Below are 24,095 nucleotides of genomic sequence, written 5' to 3' on the forward strand. Positions count from 1 at the left end.
AGCACTTCATACTTCAACACTTACGCTAGTGAAACGCTTACATGAATCTAGTATTTAGTATGAATTGGGCATGAATGGTGGGGGGAACTGACAGAACGGTATAGTCTTATGTATCTTCCAGTAGGAGTAGCAGAGAAAGCGTTATTATTGTATGTCCTGATCACAGTTTTATTTTTTTATTCCTTACCGTAAATTTTAGTATGGTTTATGGTGGGCAACAAATAACCCGACCAAATTACGTAGGTTGTTTTTAGTATGTTGTCAGGAATGTTAAAACGTGTTTTTAATTTTGTCGCATTGCGTACTTTTGTCCCTCACTGGCACATCATCTATAGGATTATGGAGTGTGGAATTAAAAGGAGTGAAATCTTTTATGGTAGAACTGTTGCAAAAGTGTCCACCTGTCAGCTATAAATAATAGTTCCAAATCTCTCCAGAGTAGCGCTAGAGTAGCTAAGAACTTATGCGTTATTGACGGAGTGAAGTGCGCTGTCTATGATTAGATTTTTTTTCAAGTATTCTAAGTATTGTAGCGTCACCTATTTAAGGTTTTTTGATGACACTTTTTGGTACATGGAGATTTCACCTTCCATATACGAGTATAGGATCCTACCATCTACGAGGAAACCGGAACGTAAATTGTAATAAGGTCAATAATTATGAAATGAGAATTTTTAAACTAGTTACATAGGTACAAATTGCGTCACCGAAAATTTGATCCATTCGTTGATCCATCGTTTGCAAAAGCGATTTGGCATAAGCTACCAAGATATTATTAAAGATACCTTATCACTAACGAGAACCCAATTCTAACAACTTTCCCCTTTAAAAGAGCTTAACACTCAGAACGCTTGCGTCGTTTACGACGTTTTAAAGCGATACTGATATGCATAGAAGGGCGTAAGGTGTATAGAAAAGTATAGCGCTTACGTCGTTTCTTACATAGCGGTGTAGATACGCAGTGGGCCGGTCCACTCACGCGCAGTTGATCCCCATCAGGGCGGGGCGCCGAAAGGTCGCAGGTTCGGTGCCGGCGATGGACGTATTGATTAGGTGTTACATTAAAAGATAGTTGCTTGGATTGATAAGATGTTAATGTGTTTAAAAAGCTACGGATAGTTGGGCAAAAAAAGCAAATGGGGCTTTTATGGTTATATAGGTGCCAATCTAGTCATTGTAGAAAGTACCCTGATACATTTTTCTTAATAGAATCTGTATCAAACTTTTTAGTAGGTACCTAAAGTAAATTTTAAAGGTGGAAAAAATGCTTGGGTGAGACTTGAACTCCCTAAAGGCTCATATGGTGGAAATATCTGATATCCTTGGGTGAGGTCTTGGTAGCTCAGATTGCAGAGAAATGGGCTAGCGAATCTAGCAATCGTGAGTTCAAGTCTCACCCAAAACAGTAAATTTTTCCACTTTACAATTTATTCTAAGCTTAATAGCATCGTTCGTAGACGTTTTAGCTTGATACCACATTATTTTTTTGAACCTATTACAAGTTGTAAGCTTGTATGTATTTACAGTCAGGAAAGCAATTAGCTTTACATCCCTGAATATAAATGTGTATGCACAGTGTTGGCCGAAACGTTTAATGCAATTGACTATTAACATCACAAAATGAAACATAAGGTAAAAGTACTAGTGCTCGACGCTGCACTAGTTACCGACATGGGCACTTTATGTCATAGAAATATAGGTTAAATTTGAACTACGAAGATTTTTCTGTATTCGAATTTAATCCTTGTCATTTTGACATAAAGTGCCCATGTCGAGTAATAGTGTAGCGTCGAGCACTAGGACTTCTAGTACTTCTACCTTAAACTGTAACCGTCCGTTACGTTTAGTTACCAACACTGTATGAAAAGTGCTAAGGTAATAGTTTTGGTGACAGAATCTACATAAGATACATAAAAATGTGCCCTTGCAATGGTCAAGCTGCTTGACTCAAGCAGTCATATATTATTATAAGCATATAAACATAATGTAAAATAACAATAGGAGTTTAAACCATACCTAACAAGGATGAATTTGTGAAATATTTTTAAATTTAAATTTTTAAGCAATTTAAGTCATCATATTTTTTAGGAATATATAAATTTAAATTACAGGGGACATTCTCACATTACACAAATTGATTAAGTCCCACGGTAAGCTCAAACAGGCTAATGTTGTGGGTACTCAGACAACGTATATAATATACAAATACATAGAAAATATCTATGGCTCAGAAACGAATATCTGGGCTTGTTACACAAATAAATGCCCTTATAGGGATTCGAACCCAGGACCATCGGCTTCATAGGCTGGGTCACTAGCCACTAGGCCAGACCGGTCGTCAAATAGTTACAAGGTTATAATTTCGTTAATCCTGCTTCTCAAATATGTTAATAATATGACTAATATAAACTCAGGACTTCACCTTTATTTATAGAAAAACAATTTATTTAGTAAATCCCACTGCGGTTAGGATAACTTTTGGTAGTTATTATACAGGAATTAAATCATCGGTGTGTTGAGTACAAAAATAAATAAGCCGTCATTACATCAAATAATGCGTCAATAAATTACTAACCACATCATCATTGTATTTATGTAAAATCACTTCTTAATTCGAAGTCTCATTGTAGGAATTGAAATGATTTCAAGACTATGATGAGACCTAAGTTTGGCGAAACGAACACATCCGTGGTAGCCTCGGAGTGAGAGACGTCGCCAATAAGCTCCAAGAAAGTCGGCCGAGGTAGTTTGGGCATGTCAAAAGAAGGCCGCCTGAATACGTAGGCAACAGAGCCCTCTTTGCCTTACCAGGCCCAAACAAGAGGGGCAAACCAAAGCAGCGGTGGCGATTTAAAGGCCTGTGGGTTAGCGGAAAACGACGTCCAGGATAGAGCGAAGTGGAAGGACAAAAGTAGGAAAGCGGACCCCGTCGCAGTAGGTACAGGACAAAGTTTTTTGTGCTTGAAGACCACATTTGGCCCGTCGCAGTAGGTACAGGACAAAGTTTTTTGTGCTTGAAGACCACATTTGGCATATGTTTTTCTGTGCAGTCCAGGATAACTTGAGAGAAACGATGTAATAGGTTGAGACACAAAAGATTTGCCTCTCTGCTACTGGTAGATTACAGTATTCCCAGTTCATAATTTTGATACAGTTCAAATGTAAGTATGTCCTCCCACATTTTCGAGAGCAGAAGATCTATTTTATTTTATTGCTCAAACGAGGTCACTCACCGAGGCGTAAAAGACCTTTCAATTAGGTCAGGTCAGGTTTGCCAAAGAGCTATGGAGCGCAGCATGTTAGCAGTAAAATGCATTGACCAATTCCGCATCGCATTGGAGCTAAGACCGCCAAGCTGAAATGGTACTGAGCCGGCCATGTCTGCCGCATGCACCCACAGAGGTGAGCGAAAATAGCCACGGAATGGGTGCCGCAAGATGGGCGAGGAGCTGACAGGCCCAGGCGGAGATGGCGGGATGACCAGGACGCATATCTCAACGGCAGGCCGGAGGGATCAAGGGGGGAGACCTGCCCAGCTGTGAGACACCATATAGGCTAGTAATAATAATATTTTATTGTATTTACGATCTGGTTATGTTTTTAGCGAGATTTTTCGTTTTATTTTTGTTATAATTAAAAAAATAAAAGTAGGTACCTATATAGATACATATAATCATTGCCCTGTACAAAAGGCTTAGACTTTAGAACTAACGGTTTTAGTGGCACTTATACAAAGATACGGTTGCTCAGTATGACCTATATATGTACTCCGTAAATTATTGCAGGTGACTTAAAAAACTATCCTGTATGTTACTGTTCCGTTGCGATATAAGTTAGCAATTTGGAAGTGATAACACATCTCAAAGCGATCTTATCGCTGAAGCTCTCCCAACCAACCTTCGATCTACCTAAACTTATAGCAACTTTTATCGGTTCGCAGTAGGCACGTTGTTATCAGTCCTGTGGGTGTTAGTTTCCTGAAGATAACGCCTGATAACCAACCAGCTTGCTAATTAGCCTTTAAAAGGCATACGTTATTTTATCAGGTCGGATAAGAAGTATTGATTGAGAGTTTTATAAGCAACTTTAAGTGTTTTGTTAGGTATAAGTCCTGGTATGTTTGTAGTCTACTTTGTTTTCATTGTTGAGCAATGGCCAAATTTCACTACTCGTCACAGCTTGGTCCATACTACAAAAGTCACTCACGAAGTCGCTACAAAATGCATCCAGTCCGTCTAGCCTTTTGGTCTGTTAGTATAAAAGCAGCACCAAATGAAACATGTATTTAGGATACGGGTGCACTTTTTGCTTTAAGCCCAAATCCTAGAATAAGGAATAAAACGCTCACCAGATTGGAATTAAATATTAATACAAATTAATGCTTATTTTTTATTTCAAGTTAACGCTTTTTAAGAGGGACAAATAGCTTTTCGAATCTAATTTTTCTATGAAATTCCATTTCGGGAGAAAACGGTTTCCATCAACTAAATCACTTTGATTTTGATGTCGATCGCTTCAGCATAATATGTATATTCTAGGTTTATAGGTTTAGCTTTTTTGAAAAAAAAAATGTTTTAGTTTTTCATTGGGTCAATCAAACTAAAAAAATCAAGGAGAGTGGAAAACATTTAGAAGTGGAAAAACTTTTCTCTTTTTGTATGGACGATGACTTGGTATACTTAAATAATTAAATAAAATAAAAAGTCATTTACTTATTATCGCAAAAAAAATTGTACATACAGCAACGGATAAGCAAACAAGCAAAATAGGGACAATAGGGTGTAAGTCCAATAGGGTTGTTGACTGTATTACATTACACTATATATATATATTACATCGTGCATGGTTAGCACAGAACTGATTGATAAAAAAAAAGGATGAACCTGACTTACTTCCCTCTTAAGTAGTTTGTTTAGAAAAAAGCTCCGTAGAAGTATCAACCACATGCCCGTATCATTTACTGATGCCCAATGGGGTGTAACACTACATTGTTAACTCGTGAAATGCAGGCAACTTTAACTAAATCAGCGGCGGTATCATGGTTCTATTTTTATCACTTGTCACTATGCCCGTCACTTTTGCACTTACATACTTGTTAGAACGTGACAGGCATGGTGACAAATGATAAAGAGCCGACCATCTTAGCCCTACAGGTGTTCTCTTATTTACTATTATTGCGCAGGATTAAAAACCAATCTAGGGTCAGTAGATTCAGGGTATATTTTTAAACTTCGCGGCCAATTAGAACTTACATTCCGACGTCAAAATGATGTAATTTTGTTATCCTTCGCCACTGAATTCCTAATATGAATACTTTCATTTTTATTTATTAATAAATTTTTTAACATTTTATTTTCAATAACAGTGCTTTCATTAGGTTCTACCCATGTTTTCTTAAGGTATTTCCTGGTTTTATTTTATCAATGATTATATTTCATTGTATGATTTAAACATATTGTAAACTTGCTCAACAATTGCCCGGCTTTGACGACCGGTTTAGCCTAGTGTGTAGTGACCTTGCCTATGAAGCCGATGGTCCCGGGTTCAAATCCTGGTAAGGGCATTTATTCGTGTGATGAGCATGGATATGTTGTTGCGTCCTCCTGTTCCTGAGTGCTGGGTGTTTTCTATGTATTTAAGTATTTATAAATATTTATATGTTATATATATATATATATATCGTTGTCTAAGTACCCTCAACACAAGCCTTATTGAGCTTACTGTGGAACTTAGTCAATTTGTGTAATAATGTCCCTTAATATTTATTTATTATATGGGCATGGGCACTAGAGTTGAATTCACGCACACATCAACAAAATCATGTAATAACAGTGAGAAATCTTAAGTATATACATATCCTTTTTTTTCATATCGATAGAAAGTTGATCGGCCAACAGCAAGATGGACCAAAAAGTTACTTAAATATATTTTTTTCTTAGCTTAATATCATATGTACTTACGTATGGAAGGAGTGAAATCTCCATAGGCATAACTGTTGCAAAAATGTCCAGCTGTCAGCTATAAATAATAGTTCCAAAACTCTCCAGAGTAGCGCTAGAGTAGCTAAGAACCTAGACGTTATAGACGGTGTAAAGTGCGCTGTCTATGATTTTTTTTTTCAAATATTCTATGTATTGTAGCGCTACCTATTTAAGGTTTTTTGACGGACACTTTTTGGTACATGGAGATTTCATTCCTTACCTCTATCTTCCATAATCGTACGCTTAAGTTACACTCTCTCATTCATTCATTCATTCAACACTATTTGAGCGATTAGTACACTGTGAAGTGTGTAGCTGTATGTGTAATCAAAACAATTCAACCGGCCGATACCTATATCACATTTTACAAACTCAATGCCTCTGTGAAAACGGTCGCATAACCTCAAAATCCTCAACACTCACTAAAACAGCCAACATGGGCCCACACGCCCCCGAATCCAAGCACCGGTTGATAATGAACGTGAAATCTCGGAGGAGATAACAGTCCCCCCCTCTTATCAGATCGCCGCGCTCCGCCGGTCCCATTCACTCTTTTATCACGGCTGTACTCATTTGTTTTAAAACTATTTTGACAGTTAAAACGGTTAGGTTGGCAACTGTTTTTGAAAATGTGCCGTGTGCAGTTTTTTGGTGTTTTGCGTTTTCTGTGCTCTTTCGGTAAATATTTATTGTGACTTGCGAAGGGAGTAGGCATTTTCAAAAGTATTAATTGTATCAAAAAACAAAGATCTGTCAAATAATGTAGGTACTACATATTGATTATTATTTTTATAACAATTTTTAGCTACATAATATGGAGTAAAAGAGAAGAAAAAACTTCAGTAAAACATAATTTTTAAAATACTAAGTACCTGGCAAATCACCAAATATGTTCAATATGTTTATCACACATATATGTTCCAAATGGTATTATAATATACCATGTAGTTTTCAAGTAAAATGGCTGTGACATTCATTTTTGCTTCCACTTTTGCCAATTTGGCTACGGAACCCTAACAATAAAAACACGACTCAAGCGTCGTATATTAAAAATATCATGTTTATAACTTACACCATAGACAAAACTTCTCAATATCCCTTCTCGATAACCACATGGCTATCCTCCGTCCCTTTCACACTTAAGATGGCCGCTGGAGATTTTATCGCGCCTGCGCGTTAAGAGAAGCAGGTGGTCTGTTTTTTTTTAATAATAACTTTTTTTAAATATGATGACTACGATCCCATCTGCATTTGATAAGAATCTGGTAGGATGCGAGGTTATCAATTTTATATGGAAATTTGCTACTGCTCTTGTTTGTTTTGTTTCTCGGTAAAAATAATGTGATAATCTTTTGACCGTGTTGTCATCAAGTACTGTCATACTCAGAGAGGGCAGTTGGAGTTTTTTGTGAAGTTAACACCAACCTATACTCTGGCAAACCGACGTTGTCAGTTGAAAAAAACATGAAATTACTTTCTTGTGTGGAAGCCTTCGCGCTTACATTTTTCAAATTTGCCGCCATTTTCTAGTGACAGAAACGGCTTGTCGAATGACAAACTATATATCCAAGATTAATTGAGAATTTGTGTAAAAATTACAAAAAATGACAACAATCTGTGTATTTTAAAATTGTTGTGTTCTAATTCTAATTAGAATCATAATAGTTATTTATTACTTTATGGGACGTAAGTACTTATTTATTATATTAATAAACCTATCTAAGTTTTCTTCCGTATTATACTTAATAACAAAATAGATTAGATGTAGAGGCAGGCTATGAACAATGGACCGCCCTATCTCTCGAGAGTATCAATATTAATTACAAAATATTTACTCTCAACCAAGATTTATTTGCTATCAAAAGTAATCAAGGCGGACGAAACAATTACCAAGCAAATGAAACAAAAATCATACTCTTCACATGTTTGACTTTGACAGTTAAGACGCCTGTCAAAATATTAGACACGGCGCGCAGGACATGGACGTGAACATATCCGTATCATACGTGACATGCGATATCCATCCTTAAGCGTATGGACATATGAGTTATTTAGATGTTTGACGAGATATGTCACTGGCGAAGTCAGTATGGTCACGATTTCTCGAATTCAGTGGCGCATTTTTAAATTTTATATCTGAGATTGTAACTTACACAGTTTTGAACGTTGACTTACGAAGATTTCCTACAAGATTTAAATAAATATGAAATATGTATGATATGAAATATGTACTGTAAAGAAAACTTGTATATTTAAATCATTAATATAGGTGTAAAGATACAGGAAGCGAGTAAAGTTTAAAGTAGAAATACCTATAGGCCTACCTAACCTACTAAAAACGTAAAAACGTTCGACAGCTAAGTATTGTGTTAAGCCAAATTTTATAAGCCCTGTCATATAAATTTTATTAGGTACACTTACCAAAATTGATTTTATAAATCAGCTCGTGTTCAAGTATTTGTTAAAAATGTTAACAAATTGTTTACATGTTTACTAGTAACTCTAAAAAACCCATGTGTGTACACTTGTTTTCATCGAGTTACTTTAAAACAGATAACAAATTATTTATTGCCAACTCAAAGATAATTTGGCTCGTAATAAAAATCCCAGTATTTACAGTACCACTGTTACGGCTATCAGACATCCAAACAAGATAAAAAAACAAACATTCTTAACGACATTCTTTATCGCGATTCCGGAGAAATCTCTTTAAGGCCCAACTTCAAAATATGCAATCAAAATAAATGTTGTTTTTATATCGGAACACATTTTTAAAACAAAAAATATGATCGGATTTTAGGCATTTCGAATAAAAGTTCGATTTTCGAACAGACTATTACTTAAACGAATACACGTTTTGACAATCGAAGAGCTACTTTAAGGGTTCGAAATTTAAAATATTGACCATAGATAATAAAGATACAGATTAAATAAAAATGTAAACAAGGTTTGTTCACGTACACATTGTTTTGACGTCGACAGCGCCGCCTGGCGGGGCACCGGCGCACGCCAGCTCCAGCTGTTTCAGGTACCTCAGCCACAATAACATCACAGAAGCTACAGAAACACTTTTAAACACTACAATTGTCTTTAACAGACCGAATATTCGTTCGCACCGTCATGCTTTTCCCGCGTAAACTGAGTGACTGGCTGCCGCGCGGACTCCCCTCCACGCACACAGCGCCGCGCGGGCGTGTGTGCACGGCGACCCACACTAGCCCGCCCGATTCCTTATCAGGTCGGTTTAACTAGCATTGGCTGGCCCCAGATGCTATCAGACCCGAGCTCGCGGTAACGCTGCATAGAAAGATAACGTCTGTGATGCTATCATTATGTTTGAATAAACTTGTATAAAATGTCAAATAAAAAAAGCTGCGCGCCATAAATGTCGTCTCTATGGGTGATTTTTGAAAGATAGGGCAGAGACAATGGGGGTTTTATAGAGTGGGTCGAACATTGTTATGCTAACTCTATTAGGAATGGTTGGTTAAGTAAAATTCTCAAGCTTTGTAATAATTGTATTTCGTTCTCTTTCGTTTTAAAATGAACTCATTGAGACCAAAATTAGGTAGGTATAAAATTTATCTAAAAAAAATATGGTCACCAGTTAGGTCACATCCGAGTCACTCAGCTGACCCAGCTTTCAAACCACAAAAATGACAGATATATTTATTTATTATACATGACTTCATAAACAAATTTACTCTGTACTATAGGCATATACATTACATACATATTATATATAACACCATAAACGAAATGTTCAAATAATTTTTTTTTTTTACAAACTTTTATTTAACTTGCAATATAAGTATGTATGTATGTATGTTTGTACGAGTCAAATCTTGAAAGTTCAATTTGACCCACTTTCCGGTTTCCGAGGAAGCTGAACATTTGGTCACATTATGTAAGTCGGTGACAATGCAATATTATGGTACCATCGAGCTGATCTGATGATGGAGACAGGAGGTGGCCATTGGAACTCTGTGATACAACAACGCAACCTAATTGTGTTTGAGGTTGTCAGAATTGTCTCGATGATTTGCTTGTGGAAAGAAAAGTACAGTCAGCGATAAAAGCTTATATCAAAAATGATTTTTTTATTAATAACTTATTACTTTTTTGGCAATGAGGTAAACGTCCCAGTGCGTGCTCGATATGCTAATGCCAAATACATTGAGACCCTATTGCCATTGTCGCCTGAATTTTTGACGAGTTTAAGCCCGCGGTCAAGCTAGCACTTTCCTCTAAAAATGCGTACTGTATGTGTATTGCCATTTATAATAAGTTACCGGACATGTTTAAGGAATGTGATTTTAATAAATTTAAGAATTTAATTAAACAATGGCTAATACAAAAATGTTATTATAGTATAAAAGACTTTCTAAATGATACTTAATGTTTAATAATTTCAAAATGTATGACATGTTAATTTAATTTTAATACAATTTAATTTATTTATGTTAGTTATAGAATTAAGTTAAATTATTTCAAATCGATGTTATTGTATAATGTGATTATGTGTGTGTGTGTGTGTGTGTGTATCGTCTAAAATGTATGTAGCCCATTCTCCACATGCATTAATAAATTATTTCAAATTTCAAATTAAAAAAAAATTAAATTATTTCAACGTAAATATGACATGTACTGGGTGACATCCACTCAGACGTCTACCTTACCTACTCTACAAAGCTTTCCATATCTTTGCAGAAAACATGCACATACGGCTCCATTAATTTGTAGTTGTAAAAACGTTACTTTACTTTTTTTTAGAACAATGAATACTGAGGTAAAATCGTGATCGGTCCCGTTTCACCGCGAGACTGTATCTATTTCAGTTTTTATCTGTGATCCATCTATTATCTATGATCGAATTGATTAGTGCTAGACACGATATCAGACAGGTGGCTTGGCTGTGGTTTTAAAAGCTAAAATAAACTGATGATATTTGTGATAATGATAGATGTAAAAGTGAAGATAGCTGGTTGTGAAATGTGTATTTTTACTGCGTTTCTGAGATATGAGATAATATTGCAATAGAAAGAAAATGAGACGAATAAGCATGTTGGGAATACTTTTAGGTGTAAGCACTTACGATTATTTTTGCTCTGGTGAGTAATAACTTTTCTATTCCACATGTGGTCATTATTTTGGTGCGTATGATTTGATTAACCTGGAACTTACCTGAAAAAAAAAGAACAATTATCAGATAAAAAAGATCATATTTATTCGGGATTGTCACAAAACATTTACCCCCTTTTTCATAAACGTGTACTAATGTTACGATGCCGCTGATCATCGTTTGTCCCTTTCCATCATACCAATGCGTCGGAAAGGGACAAAGGATGATCAGCGGCATCGTAACTTTAGTACACGTTTATGAATAAGGAGGTTAAAGATAAAGATAGATTACGAATATGTACATACAGAAGTGCCTACAGACAACAAAAACAGAAAAAAACATTAACATTACATCATGGGAGCGTTTCTTCATTTTTGCCACTTTTTTATGTGACTTTTTGCCACTTTTGTGTTTTTCTAGCCAGGATCGCGAGCCCTTTTCATTCGTATAGGAGAAAACAATTGTGTCAAAATTTCCATACATTTTTTCAAAATTTCCTTTATATTACCGCCATACAAAGTATATGAGAAAATGAGAACACAATAGGAAAAAACTCTGGGACATTTTTTTATCACATTAGGATCGAAAGAGCTCATGATTCTGCGCAGAAATAACACATAATTTATGAAGCCATACAAAATTAATGAAAGCATTTTTTTAAAAAAAGCTTATGAAATGATGATGATGATGTTATACATCCATATAACCAACATTGAGTACCAATAGTACGGAAGGTGGAGATAAGGAACGAAATCTCCATGTACCAAAAAGTGTCATCAAAAAACTTTAAATAGGTGGCGCTACAATACCTAGAGTACTTGAACAAAAAAAATCAAATCATAGACAGCGCAATTCACTCCGTCGATAACGCCTAGGTTCTTAGCTACTCTAGCGCTACTCTGGGGGGGTTTGAAACTATTATTTATAGCTGACAGCTGGACACTTTTGCAACAGTTCTACGATAAGAGATGCCACTCCTCTTAATTCCACACTCCATAACCAATAGTGGGTAGGCTCAGGAAAAAACAAAAAGTACTAAGCAAAGTAGTCAAAGATTAATTAAAAAAAAAAAACATGATATACCACCTTATGTATGCATATAGGTACCTATGAAAGCAATAAATTACGGAATCATGGAGTCTAATATACTTGGAATGTTTATAATCTGTGGTTTTGCCACAAGGAAAATCCAATAACATAGGTAGCCTAAAATTAAACCACAATGACAATATGACATGAAAAAAACCTATTATATCATGTTATAAATATGTATTTATGGAGTGTGGAATTAAGAGGAGTGACATCTCTTATGGTAGAACTGTTGCAAAAGTGTCCAGCTGTCAGCTATAAATTATAGTTCCAAATCTCTCCAGAGTAGCGCTGGAGTAGCTAAGAACCTAGGCGCTATTGACGGAGTGAAGTGCGCTGTCTATGATTTGATTTTTTTGTTCAAGTATTCTAGGTATTGTAGCGCTACCTATTTATGGTTTTTTGATGACACTTTGGTACATGGAGATTTATTTCCTTACCTCCACCTTCCGTATATGTATTTTTAAGAAATGTATTAGGGAGAGACGATCTGATGCCCGGGTTCGTACCCAGGTACGAACCCGGGCAAAGTTTGTCCTTCGCCGTTCCACGTGGTAACGCGGTAAGTGTGATGGGGACATGGGAGAGGGGGACTTTTTGCCTAGGCTTAAGCTACTCTTAAGTTATAATTGTATTGTTATTTTGTGTATTAATATGCTTTATGCTCTAATAAAGACTGAATTGTAAAAGGTTTTTTTTATTTGGTAAGACCATTAAATCGTGTAGGTAACGGAAAACTTAAGTATATATTCTAGACCTTCCAGCTGTGTTTTTATATTCCAGATACTATTGCCTTTCATAAATCATATATATATGTACATACATACATATAGTCACGCCAATTTCCCGGAGGGGAAGGCAGAGACCACGGATTCCACTTGCCCTTCATAAGCAGTAACAATGTACTTTTTCAAGCCTTGTTGTAACACTGTGCGAGCAGTACATCGCTATATACGTGCATAGTGCTCGCTCGCACACCGGAGCGGCATGCGGATCGCATCAGTGTGATAATAACTAACTATAAAACTTATATCAGATTAGCTGCGGAGTTCGTGCCGTGAAATTTCATCTTTCATCAGAGAAAGATGCGCGATACTCAACTTCACTAAGCTAAACTGTCTTAAGTACTGAATGCCATGGGATAGTTTCAAAAATAGCGTTTCCACTTGGAAAATTTTCGGAAAGAAACTTTTTATATTGTTTTATAGAAAATTTTCCATTTCCAAAATGAAAGTATTCTTTGTTTCCTGTGATTTTTTTCTGAGATGTCCGAGAGTTAATAAAACTGTCTGCAATTCGAACGTTTTTAGTTTCAAATGACGTTATGTGTAAAAACACTCTGTAACTAGTAACACGTATAGATCGTGTCATTTACGAAGACGCGTGCCTTGACTTGTATTTTCATGTTATTAAAGGTTAAATTTGACAAATCTGCGCGTCATCGTGTATGACACGAACTATACTGCCCCACAGGCTATACTCGTAGTTCTAGTCAACCACAACGACTCACAGGTTTGTCAAATCTAACCAAAAATAAGTTGCCAATCGATTCAGTTTTGTGGTGTAAAAACGGCACATAGGTACTAATTATATATTTGCTAGATTAAGGTACTATTAGTTGGATTAAAATAAAGAATTAACGATGTATCATTTAATTTAACTAAGTATGCATTTATGCGTCCACCAGCTGGTTCAGTGGTGTGGTTTCAATTGCCTACCGGTCACTGGCCAATTGACAGTAAGTATATCCAGTAAAAGTAAGATTTCTGAACACTATAGTTACTACAACACTCGGGGCCTCGGTACACTGGTGGTTCCAGCATCCGCGCTTGCGTAACTAAAATAGTTACAGGGTGAAATTTGAATTGCGAATGAAGATATGTTTTAAATTTATGTTTGACTTATATTTTATTAAACCTGGTTGCCGTCAACAGATATCTTAAATCACATGTTTGACTTATATTTTATTAAACCTGGTTGCGGTCAACAGATATCTTAATTCACAAAGTTTTATTAACATAAAATTTTGATTAGCTTATTTTTGTCCTTGGTCAGCCTAAATATCGCTTCTCATTTCTCATAAACGACCCCATTCGAACTTTGAAATACGTCAAATATAAAGTCTAGATATCTACGATATGGATCGGATAAGTCAGTGTCAAAAGTGACGTTTTGTTTCACTTTTAACACTAACATATCTGATTCATATCGTATCTCTAGACTTAATATTTGACATATCTTTAAGTTCGAATCGGTCAGAAAGTTACGGAAGACCATTCCTCTGTAATTTCACGGACTGAATTTATTTTGTCATTAACTAGGTGTCAAGTCGCGTGATCCTGAATAGTGTATAAATCACCTTCTAGACCTTAATAGGGTAATAGAAACATGATTTTCGTTCACTGCTTGAAATTATCCGGTATAAAGCCTGCGTGTAAACTCATTTACATTGCGCGTATGTTTCCAGCTATCTTTTATCATCGATTAACTTTTTGTGATTTTATCAGCGGTTAGTTAAAATAATAATGGGTTATGAGTTACTGGTTTTAAAGGCCATGTGCAAAGGTTTATTTTTACACTAGTTTTTGCTGGACTTCATTATTATGATAAGAAGGTAGATAAAGTTTATTAGAAAGTCTGAAAATTATATTTAAAGGATTTATGAGGCGCAGAAAACAAGTATATAGGAGTCTCAGAAACCCATACACCTGCAACATATGCAAGTTTGTACTTGTAGGTACAGTCAGCGTCTAATACTTTGTAGCAACCAAAGTAGCCAAATAGTTCGGTACACCATATATTTAGTATGGTGTACCGAACTATTTAACCACTTTGACTGCTACAAAGTATTTGACGCTGACTGTACTACTTTAGATTCTTTATAACAAAAGATCGAATAACTAACAACCAGAATTAATTAGTTCATTTACATTCGTCATATTTCATTCGTATAAAAATACATACACCTATGCGTAATGAAGTTACGTTTAATTAAAATAATGGTAACAAAAATGGGCTTTCACAATAAAATAATAGGCCACACAATATGGGAAGTGAAACCATACACATGCGATATATGTAACAAGCTTGCTACCACGACGCCAACGATGAAATATTAGCCCACTGACAATTAATTTCCGTATTTCGAGAGTGCCACTATAAAGTAAGTAAATATACTTAATTCGGTCCTTACATAGGTGTATTATATGTATTATAACCAGTTAAGTTTCATTTTATTAAAATAATGATTACAAAAACTGCCTGGTACAATATTTTTTTATTACGATTGGTCATACGATACCAACATGGATTCTATGAAACCCATACACATGCAACATATGCAAACTCGAGATTGCAAACACAAAGCCAATGTTGAAGATAATATCTCACCAAAACTAATTTCTCCATCCACATATCTCGTCACTTCGTCAGGATCACCGTAAGGCATTAACAGTGAACACATTTTTACTTAAAGAAAATATAATTAAGTAGGTTCATATACGTCGTCTAGTCTATTCTACAAAATAAAAAAAGTAAGAGAAGCCATACACATGCAACACATGTAATCTCGACATTGCAAACACGCCTACGATAAAATAGTCAAGCTCATCGAAGACTAATTTCTGCATATCTCATCAGTATCGCTGTAAATCATTAACAGCTTAGTGCACATATTTTTACACAAAGAAAAAATATTACTTATTATTAGGTACCTACATAATATGTGCAATTATATTAAGTTATGATTATAAAAATGTTAATTGAAACAGAATCTTAATAAATATGCACACTGTGATATGTAATATAAGCGGCTGTGAAACACATACACATGCGACATATGCAACCTCGAGATTGCAAACATGAAGGCAAGCAATGACGAAATAGCCGAGCTAGCCCACCGAAAACTAATTTCTCCATCTCCCACATATCTCGTCAGTATCGCTGTAAAGCATTAACACTGGACATATTTTTACAGAGTCGCATTAAGAATCCATTAGGTGGCGGGTAGATAATGTGACGAAACTGATTAATACAGTATCTGCGGCTATCGGCCGTTTGATTTATATAAGCTTTATCTGGTCGGGATGCGGCGTGGCGCCGGCGCAGGGCTGCCGGCGTCTGCGCAAGGACAGTGAATCTCTTGGGACGTAACCAATGTAACCAATATTATCATTAAAAAGGCGGAAATTGGATTGTTTTTTAATTTATTGAATAAACTAGTTACAATCTAATGTTAATTTATACACGACCCATTGTCGGCGAAACCTTGAAGAGAGAAAAAACACACAAGTGCTTTTTTAAGGGTTCCGTAGTCAACTAGGAACTGTCATCAGCTAATACTACTACTATTTACTTACTGGTACCTAATTAATAAAAAATTTACATGTTTTCGTGATTTTTTCTGTCGCCCAACTTTAACTTGGTATGGTTTTGAGTCTGCCCTTAAAAATATAATATTGTTTCCTTGTGATTTTTTCCATGTTATTGTACTTGTAAAAACTTGTAACAATTTAATAATTGACGATCGGTCTGGCCTAGTGGGTAGTGACCCTACCTATAAAGCCGATGGTCCCGGGTTCAAATCCTGGTAAGGGCATTTATTCGTGTGATGAGCACGGATATTTGTTCCTGAGTCATGGCTGTTTTCTATGTATTTAAGTATTTATAAATATTTATATATTATATATCGTTGTCTAAGTACCCTCAACACAAGCCTTATTGAGCTTACTGTGGGACTTAGTCAATTTGTGTAACCATGTCGTATAATATTTATTTATTTATTATTTAATATAAAAACTACAATGTTGCGTGAGCCCTCTGTTAAACACAGATCATTCTTTGGTGGTCTGAAATCAAATTAAGTACGAGAATTTGTTCACATAATATGCTATTTGTAAATAATAATAATAAGTTGAAAAATGTTTTATTTGTTAATAATATAGGTTTCAGTTGTAAAGGTTGGATTTTCTAGTAAGTATAAAATACTTGTGACCTGTGACCGAAAACCCCGCTCCTCCATAACAACACCTGCAAAACTTAATTAACAAATACATATAAACAATATTGTTGTCTAAAAAGAACAAATATAACAAATTTAATATTTACAATATTAATTAATTAATAAGTTAATTTTAGACATTAACCAGAGCCATCCCTGTCGTATCTCCATACACTTAGCTTTCTCGACGCATGCGTGCTCCGATATGACGTCTCAAACTGTGGAGTATTATGTACGGCATGTAACAACGTCGACACAATTAACTAACCTATTGTAAACCTTATTGTAACCACATAAGGGCTACCAATAATGAGGCAATATGTCGTTCTTTATAAGTGCAGTCGGCTCCCGTTTTTATTATACATTTGTATCTTACACTCATGTTGTTAGTAAGATGATTTCATAGAAGATGTAGTGTCACGTATTAGTTCATATAATGTTGTTTATGTTATAGTACATTATGCAACGAGGAAGGTAACTGAACTTTTGCATGCTTTTGGAAACGAGGTCTTTAGATGCACGACAGCCACAGGCTGGAGTGCATTAAAGACTCAAACCATGTTAAACCCTAGTTTCCGCATGAAGAAAAAATATTCTATGATCAAGCAAAATTTTGCTTTCAAAATAAGAAGTGTCACAAAATGTGGTACAACAATCATTTTACAAGCGCCGTAAAATGCGTCATTAAATCGTAAATGTCCAGTAAAATAATTAACTTTAATTGTCACAACATTAAGTTGATTATTATGGCTTTGTTGGTCTCAACTCTAAAGTTTCTATTTCGTAATCGTTATATCTTGTTTAACATTCTTCTTCGCGGTTGGTCTGATTGATCTAAAGTATTTGTTATCTTTACGATATCACTGTTTCGTCTACTTATTTTTTTATGGAATAGCAAAACGTGAATGAACACATAGATTTAATTTACTTTTCATTTCAATTCTAATTCTCATACTCTGAAAGTGGGTCATTGTTGATATAAAAATGGTGCAGAAAGTTGTACGTTTCTGTTCTAGTGCGTACATTTCAAGTACTTTTTTTTTCATTTTTTTTTTATGATAAACAATTATAATTTGGTTTTAAATGCAAATGTACCTAAAATTTCTATTCTGATATTTAACTTCCCACTCCATAAATAACGATACTTTAACCTAAATTGTTAAGTAATTGAAACTTTCCTCAATAAATGCTATGAAAGTTCATACTTAGGCATGCCTTTTTAAATAAATATGTATTTCTCGTATTCAAAATGAGGAGTAGAGTGGGTAACTCGGGTGAAAAGCATCATTTCAGTCTCGAATTATTGAATGAGATGAGTGCCTTTCATCCCTTGATTAACAATCTACTATGTCAATGCATAACTATTGTAATAAGAACACCCTTTACGTCTACAAAACTAAAAATAGGTCTAAGGTTGAAGAATATTAGTATAATAGCGATTATAGGCAAGTAATGATGTATAATGTAACCAAAAGTCTGATAAGAAAGTACGAGTACAGGTTCGAATACTTATAATAATTATAATTTGGAATATTCCGTACTTAGTACAGTGTATTCCAATTTTTCCAAAATAAAAATGTATTGAAGCAAAGTTAATATTTGTATCTATCTGTACGTTTACAAACGGGGTTTTCTGACTCTTAAGGACGTTTTGGGCATATTCTAGTATTGTTGGAACACGTAGTTATCACAGCGAGAAGTTAATAACGTAAGGTAAATGTGCTGCAAATATTCCACCCTGCTTACTAGTCTGCCCTATGTTTAAAATTTACATGATCTTATGTCAATTATTGATGCTAAGGTGTTAAACATTAGGATGTTCACTTTTAAACATTCTCGCTATATTAGTAGCCGAGTGTACTTTCCAGCGATGGCGGTGATTATCGCGCGATCAAATTACCGTTGGCGGTTAGCGGCCTGGCTCTTAGCACATTTTCAATCACGGCCAGCTGGGTTACCTACCATGTGTGTAATATACTCTTTTACATACCAATTTTGTAAGGGTAGATATAGCTGGTTTTTAGGGTTCCTTATTTAAATAATGTTATTAATAATGTTACTTAAGAACTTTTCTTAAAATTTGGACTTTAAAAAAATCTAAGGACTTAAAGTTTAAATAACCGTTCGTAGTTAGCGGCGCTAGCTCTTAATAGCACGTTTTCAATCATGGTACAATTAGAGTACTGCCATGTGTGTTAATATTAGCCCTTTACAAGCATTATTGTGACCGCGGCCGGCCAAACGTCCCACTTTGTCGCTTGCCATAAGGACGAGATTTTTCTTATATCTTTATACGAATAACCTGACAAGGCGTCCTTATGGCGAGCGACAAAGTGGGACGTAATATAAACAGTATATTTGGTGTACAATGAAACTTGAATACATCTTATTCTAGAAAAATCTTACACCAAAATGGATGCCGCTCAGCATATGAATGCGGATGACTAAGATCCTTACCCATGGCGTTGGTTTTCAGGGCAACCAGAGAGAAAAACAAGACAGAAAAACACAATAAAATAAAACATAACTAAACTAAGCAATAATGTGGGAGAAGATGGGTTTGAACTATAACGAGATAAAACATTAATCAACTAATACCATTGGTTTTAATCCTTTCTCTAAATTACAACCAATTACATAAGTTGAACTTGATTCCCGCACATCTCTCATTTTCGCTTATCTTCAGTGAAAAGGCTGCCTTACCGACCTTTACACCTACATCCTCAATACCAGTTTTGCTCTTATTTAGTTGCCAAAAACCCTTTAGCTCCCATACCAGATCGGTACTCGGTGACGTGACAACGATATCCAAATCGCGCGACTCGATCTTTACCAATTAACTCTTGCACACTCCTTCAATACCCGAAAGAGCTTAACAGTCAAAAAACGCTTAATGTTTTAAGACATTTTGAGCCAGGGCAGATTTTGTACACAGATGACTATCTGAATTTAGTCACGATGCAGTTCCATTTCATTAAATCGCTGAATCCTTGATTTTATTAGGTTTTTATTGAGACACAATTGCTTTAGCTAACTGGAGCTCGAATCGTTACCAGGGGCTTATGCATATAATGAGCTGGCTTAAGCGAATGTACCTACTTAGTTAACTATGTATTAAAAAAATACATTTTACATGTTCCGTACCTTCGGTGGGGACACTTATGGGAGCAAGGTATCGATCTGTCCGTCTGTCACAAGCATTTTTTCATATAGAAACAGAAAATAGAGATCAAGGGCTGGCCAAGGGGAGGGAGAGGGGCATACGTATAGTTAGAAATTTTATTCTCTAGAGTGGTGGGGGGTCAGGGGTAGGGTACGATTGTTATCTTGACTAGGCCCCCTGTGCACCTTAAGTTTTTAAAATAAGGTTAAGGAATGGTTAGTTAACAATGTGGAAGACGGTATCAGAATGCCGACAACAGAGCATTTTACCCTAGTCATTTATTTTCCACTCTCCAGAATAAGTAGTTAGAGTAAAATACTTCTTCCTTGTCGTATCCCCATGGCTGAGGGTTGTGTCGACTGTGGACACTTTTCACCAGTGCTCTCCACGCCGCTTTATCTTGGGCCCTGTGTATGCTAGCCTGTAATGTGGTTTTTGTCTCTGACGTTATTCTCTCCGCCCAACGCATTGTCATACGTCCATCCCCCTCTTCCTTGCCATGCGGCCAGCGATTATGAGTTTTTCTAGACTATCTGGCCCTGTGCTGCTGAAGAAACCAAGAATAAATACAGTGGTTATTAGTGGTTAATGTAATGTATATTCGTACTACATTAAAATAAATCTGCTCAAAATCACACACCGTAAAAGTTAGCCTGCAAACTCCGAATTTGAACTCAAAACTAACAAATAAAAACTAAATTCAATTCTCAAGGAATCCACTAAGCATGAAACTAAACTTCGTCAGAATTCCGTCATAACTGAACTCGAGACGGTCCATATTGCATTGTGGGGCCTAATTGGATTCAGATCCTTATCAACAGCTGATAAAATGGAATAGATAACATTCTGTAGTGACTTATTAAGGTCGTTCCCAGAATAATATTAGATGGTATGATACGAGCTCGCGGCGTATGTGTAGCGACAGCAGACAACGTGTTTTTATAGCTTGGAATAATCCAAAAAACTACAATGGTATTGTATCGCTCATGTACAATATTCATCTCATCTTAACGTTTATTTCAGGTGCAATCATAGCTACTGTTCGGAGTCCGGGGCATTCCACAAAAAGGTGTACTTTGTTGGGCACGTGACGCGTATAGCAGCTACCTTGATAAGTTGATACCTACCACACCCAATCTACTGTGCCCCAGATTTCGTCAGTGTATATGTCGTTAAACTGCCTCGCTCCTCTTTTTTTAGTACTCTCGTACCAAATTGCAACCCCGTTGCTTCCCTCTCCACAGCGGATGAATTCTGGGATAAAATATATCGTGTCCTTTTCCGGGTTTTAAACTGTGTGCCTAATTTTATCAAAATCCATTCAACTCTTCTTGCGCGATAGAGTAACAAACATACAAACTGACGTTTGACTTTAGCAATATCTAATATCAAGTTTTTTGCTTAATAAAAAAATACATATTAATCTTAAAATTAAGTGTATTTCACACAGCTGACGCTGCCAACGCTACCGCTACTATCAGCGATCTGTACAACGGATCGTGTAGTGTAGTTTTTGTGAAATTGGTCCCGATCAACCTCCACTCTTGATTCCCTGAAGTTGGCAGCAGCAACGTGACGTCACAGGGCCAAAGCCCATGCATGACGTCACGATCAACTTAGTGGACAAACTCAAAAATATTCTCTATGTTTTACAGTTCATTCAGTTCAAGGAGTTCAATCACTGACGCACACAGTTGATGCTGTCAGCAGTGTCAGAGAGAGATAGTGATGACACACGAATAGTGATGGCTAAAGTGCCGGAATATTCACACCGTTGTTATCATAGAAATAAGAATGTGTTACGATTATTTGGACAATTTCGCCGTTACTATCTGCGTGCTAGGGACTGATAAAAGAATTAGCATGAAGCTCCACGGGGCCCTTTGTTAAGGAAAACTTATATCTGGACAGGGGCCTAGCCAAGATGCCAAACAGGGGTCTCTTTGCCATGACGAATTCTATCTAGATAGGTATCTAAACAGAGGGCAGTAGATCAACATTGAAAAATCAAAAAATGGTTATCTGGCGCTTGAATTTGCAAGAGCGATAATATTTTTAGATTTTCGATGTTGGTGGTAGGCCTTAAGATTAATATTAGAAACCTATAGTCCTAGCGCACAGTTTAGGAACTCCGTAATGAAGCAGGTTTTAAAAGTAATATGTTGACAAATCCGCACCGTACTTGTAAATGACAACATTGGTAATTAATAACAATTCCTTTATGTTGTTTATTGATATAAGTACATTTTATTGTTGAATAATTGTATCAAGAGACCTTGTCAGAATTATGACAATGTTATTTGTAAAAACAAATTGATTCACATTGAATTTACTGACAAAATAAATTAAATGTGTTACTACTAATAATGAGATAAACTAATAATATCATAGTAGCGGAGCGGAGCGGTAAAACAGGAGGTTTAGCGCTATCGCGACCGCAGTATGAAATCATGGAGTGATTCATTAGACTCGCCGATAGAGGGCGGAGGTGACGCGCCCGCCACCGCGGCGCGGGCGCATGACATAGGATGCAGCGTATTTAGTAAACACCCCTATGATGGACGTAGCACGAATAATGGGTTGTATATCACAACTCCTATAAAATAAAATACATATTTATCATCAGTTATTAAACAATGGCAACATTTTACTATAAAAAGTCATGAAGCTGCTTAAATTTGCCGTTTTATTAACATCTGTTTATTTTAAAATAAATGGCGCTATACTGCTCATGACTGAAGAAAAGAAAAGATAGTTTTAATTTGTTAATTATGTTGAAACCGATTGCAGTATATTTTAATAAAACACGTCAAAAACATGAAGGACGGAATAGGATTACGCAAAGCGGTAGAAATTTTACAGGTATCAGTGAAATATCCAAGCAAAGCTACATTAGATCCACTTCATTATTCGATTTAGCTGAAACTTCATATACATATGTAAATTAGGTGGCAATGTAATAATATGGTACCATCGAGCTGATCTGATAATGGACACAGAAGGTGGCCATAGGAACGCTGTGATGAAACAATGAGTATTACTTGCCTGTTGATGGAAAAATACAGTCTGTGATAAAAGCTGGTATGAAAGATGAATTTTTGATATAAAACTTTATATTTCTAGTTAGGTCGAAGTTTGTCCCTTGCGGCACACCCACGGGTCGCACACACGGCCGATTACATCCTTTGTTGTGGAAGAAAAATGGCCGTACACTATCACCGCGCGATACTATTATTTAAAACAAGATGCCTGACGACCGATATGCCGCTATGAAATGATAGAACGACTAAAGCTTGGAGGTGGCAATATTGCTTGAGTCACCATTTGTTAAACTGTTAGATAAGGTCTAATGAAAGTGGGTCTTACAACAGTAACATATGTTATAACTAGTTGCTCTGTGCACTGTAGACCTCAAAAAGGCTAGACCAAAAAATAGTTATGGAACCTGCTTACTACACAAGAATCAGTGGAGGAATACTTCCTGTAGAGGAGAACATCCGGACATACGAAAGCATTTTGAAAGCTTAAATGGAGACCTTTGCTCACGGTTGGTCAAAAAACGGAATCATTTGGCCAGTAAACTTCATGCCTGACTGACTTTAAGTCACTTTCACAGGATGAGAAACTATGGCAGATTTAGAGCAAAATATAAGTATAGCATTTTCTAATCGACTATCTTTCATGCTCCGTAGCGTATCGTAGTCATCTCTCTCTATCATTCTTCCATATTAGTGCGACAGT

At 36.0% G+C, this 24,095-nt stretch overlaps 1 protein-coding gene across 2 annotated transcripts in view; it reads right to left on the reverse strand.

The window, feature by feature from the left end:
* Positions 1-24,095, reverse strand: part of LOC133518479 (zinc finger protein ush) — a 307,695-nt gene that overhangs the window by 141,744 nt on the left and 141,856 nt on the right. The window contains exon 1 of one of the 2 annotated variants that reach the window (XM_061852187.1): positions 8,943-9,558. The exons of the other annotated variant lie outside the window; for it this stretch is intronic. Coding sequence (XP_061708171.1) covers positions 8,943-9,030 — 88 coding nt within the window. The 5' untranslated portion in view covers positions 9,031-9,558. Of the gene's footprint in view, positions 1-8,942; positions 9,559-24,095 lie in introns of those variants that run through there. 2 annotated transcript variants of the gene reach the window in all.

The sequence above is a fragment of the Cydia pomonella genome, chromosome 5 (genome assembly GCF_033807575.1).
Source record: "Cydia pomonella isolate Wapato2018A chromosome 5, ilCydPomo1, whole genome shotgun sequence".
NCBI lineage: Eukaryota > Metazoa > Arthropoda > Insecta > Lepidoptera > Tortricidae > Cydia > Cydia pomonella.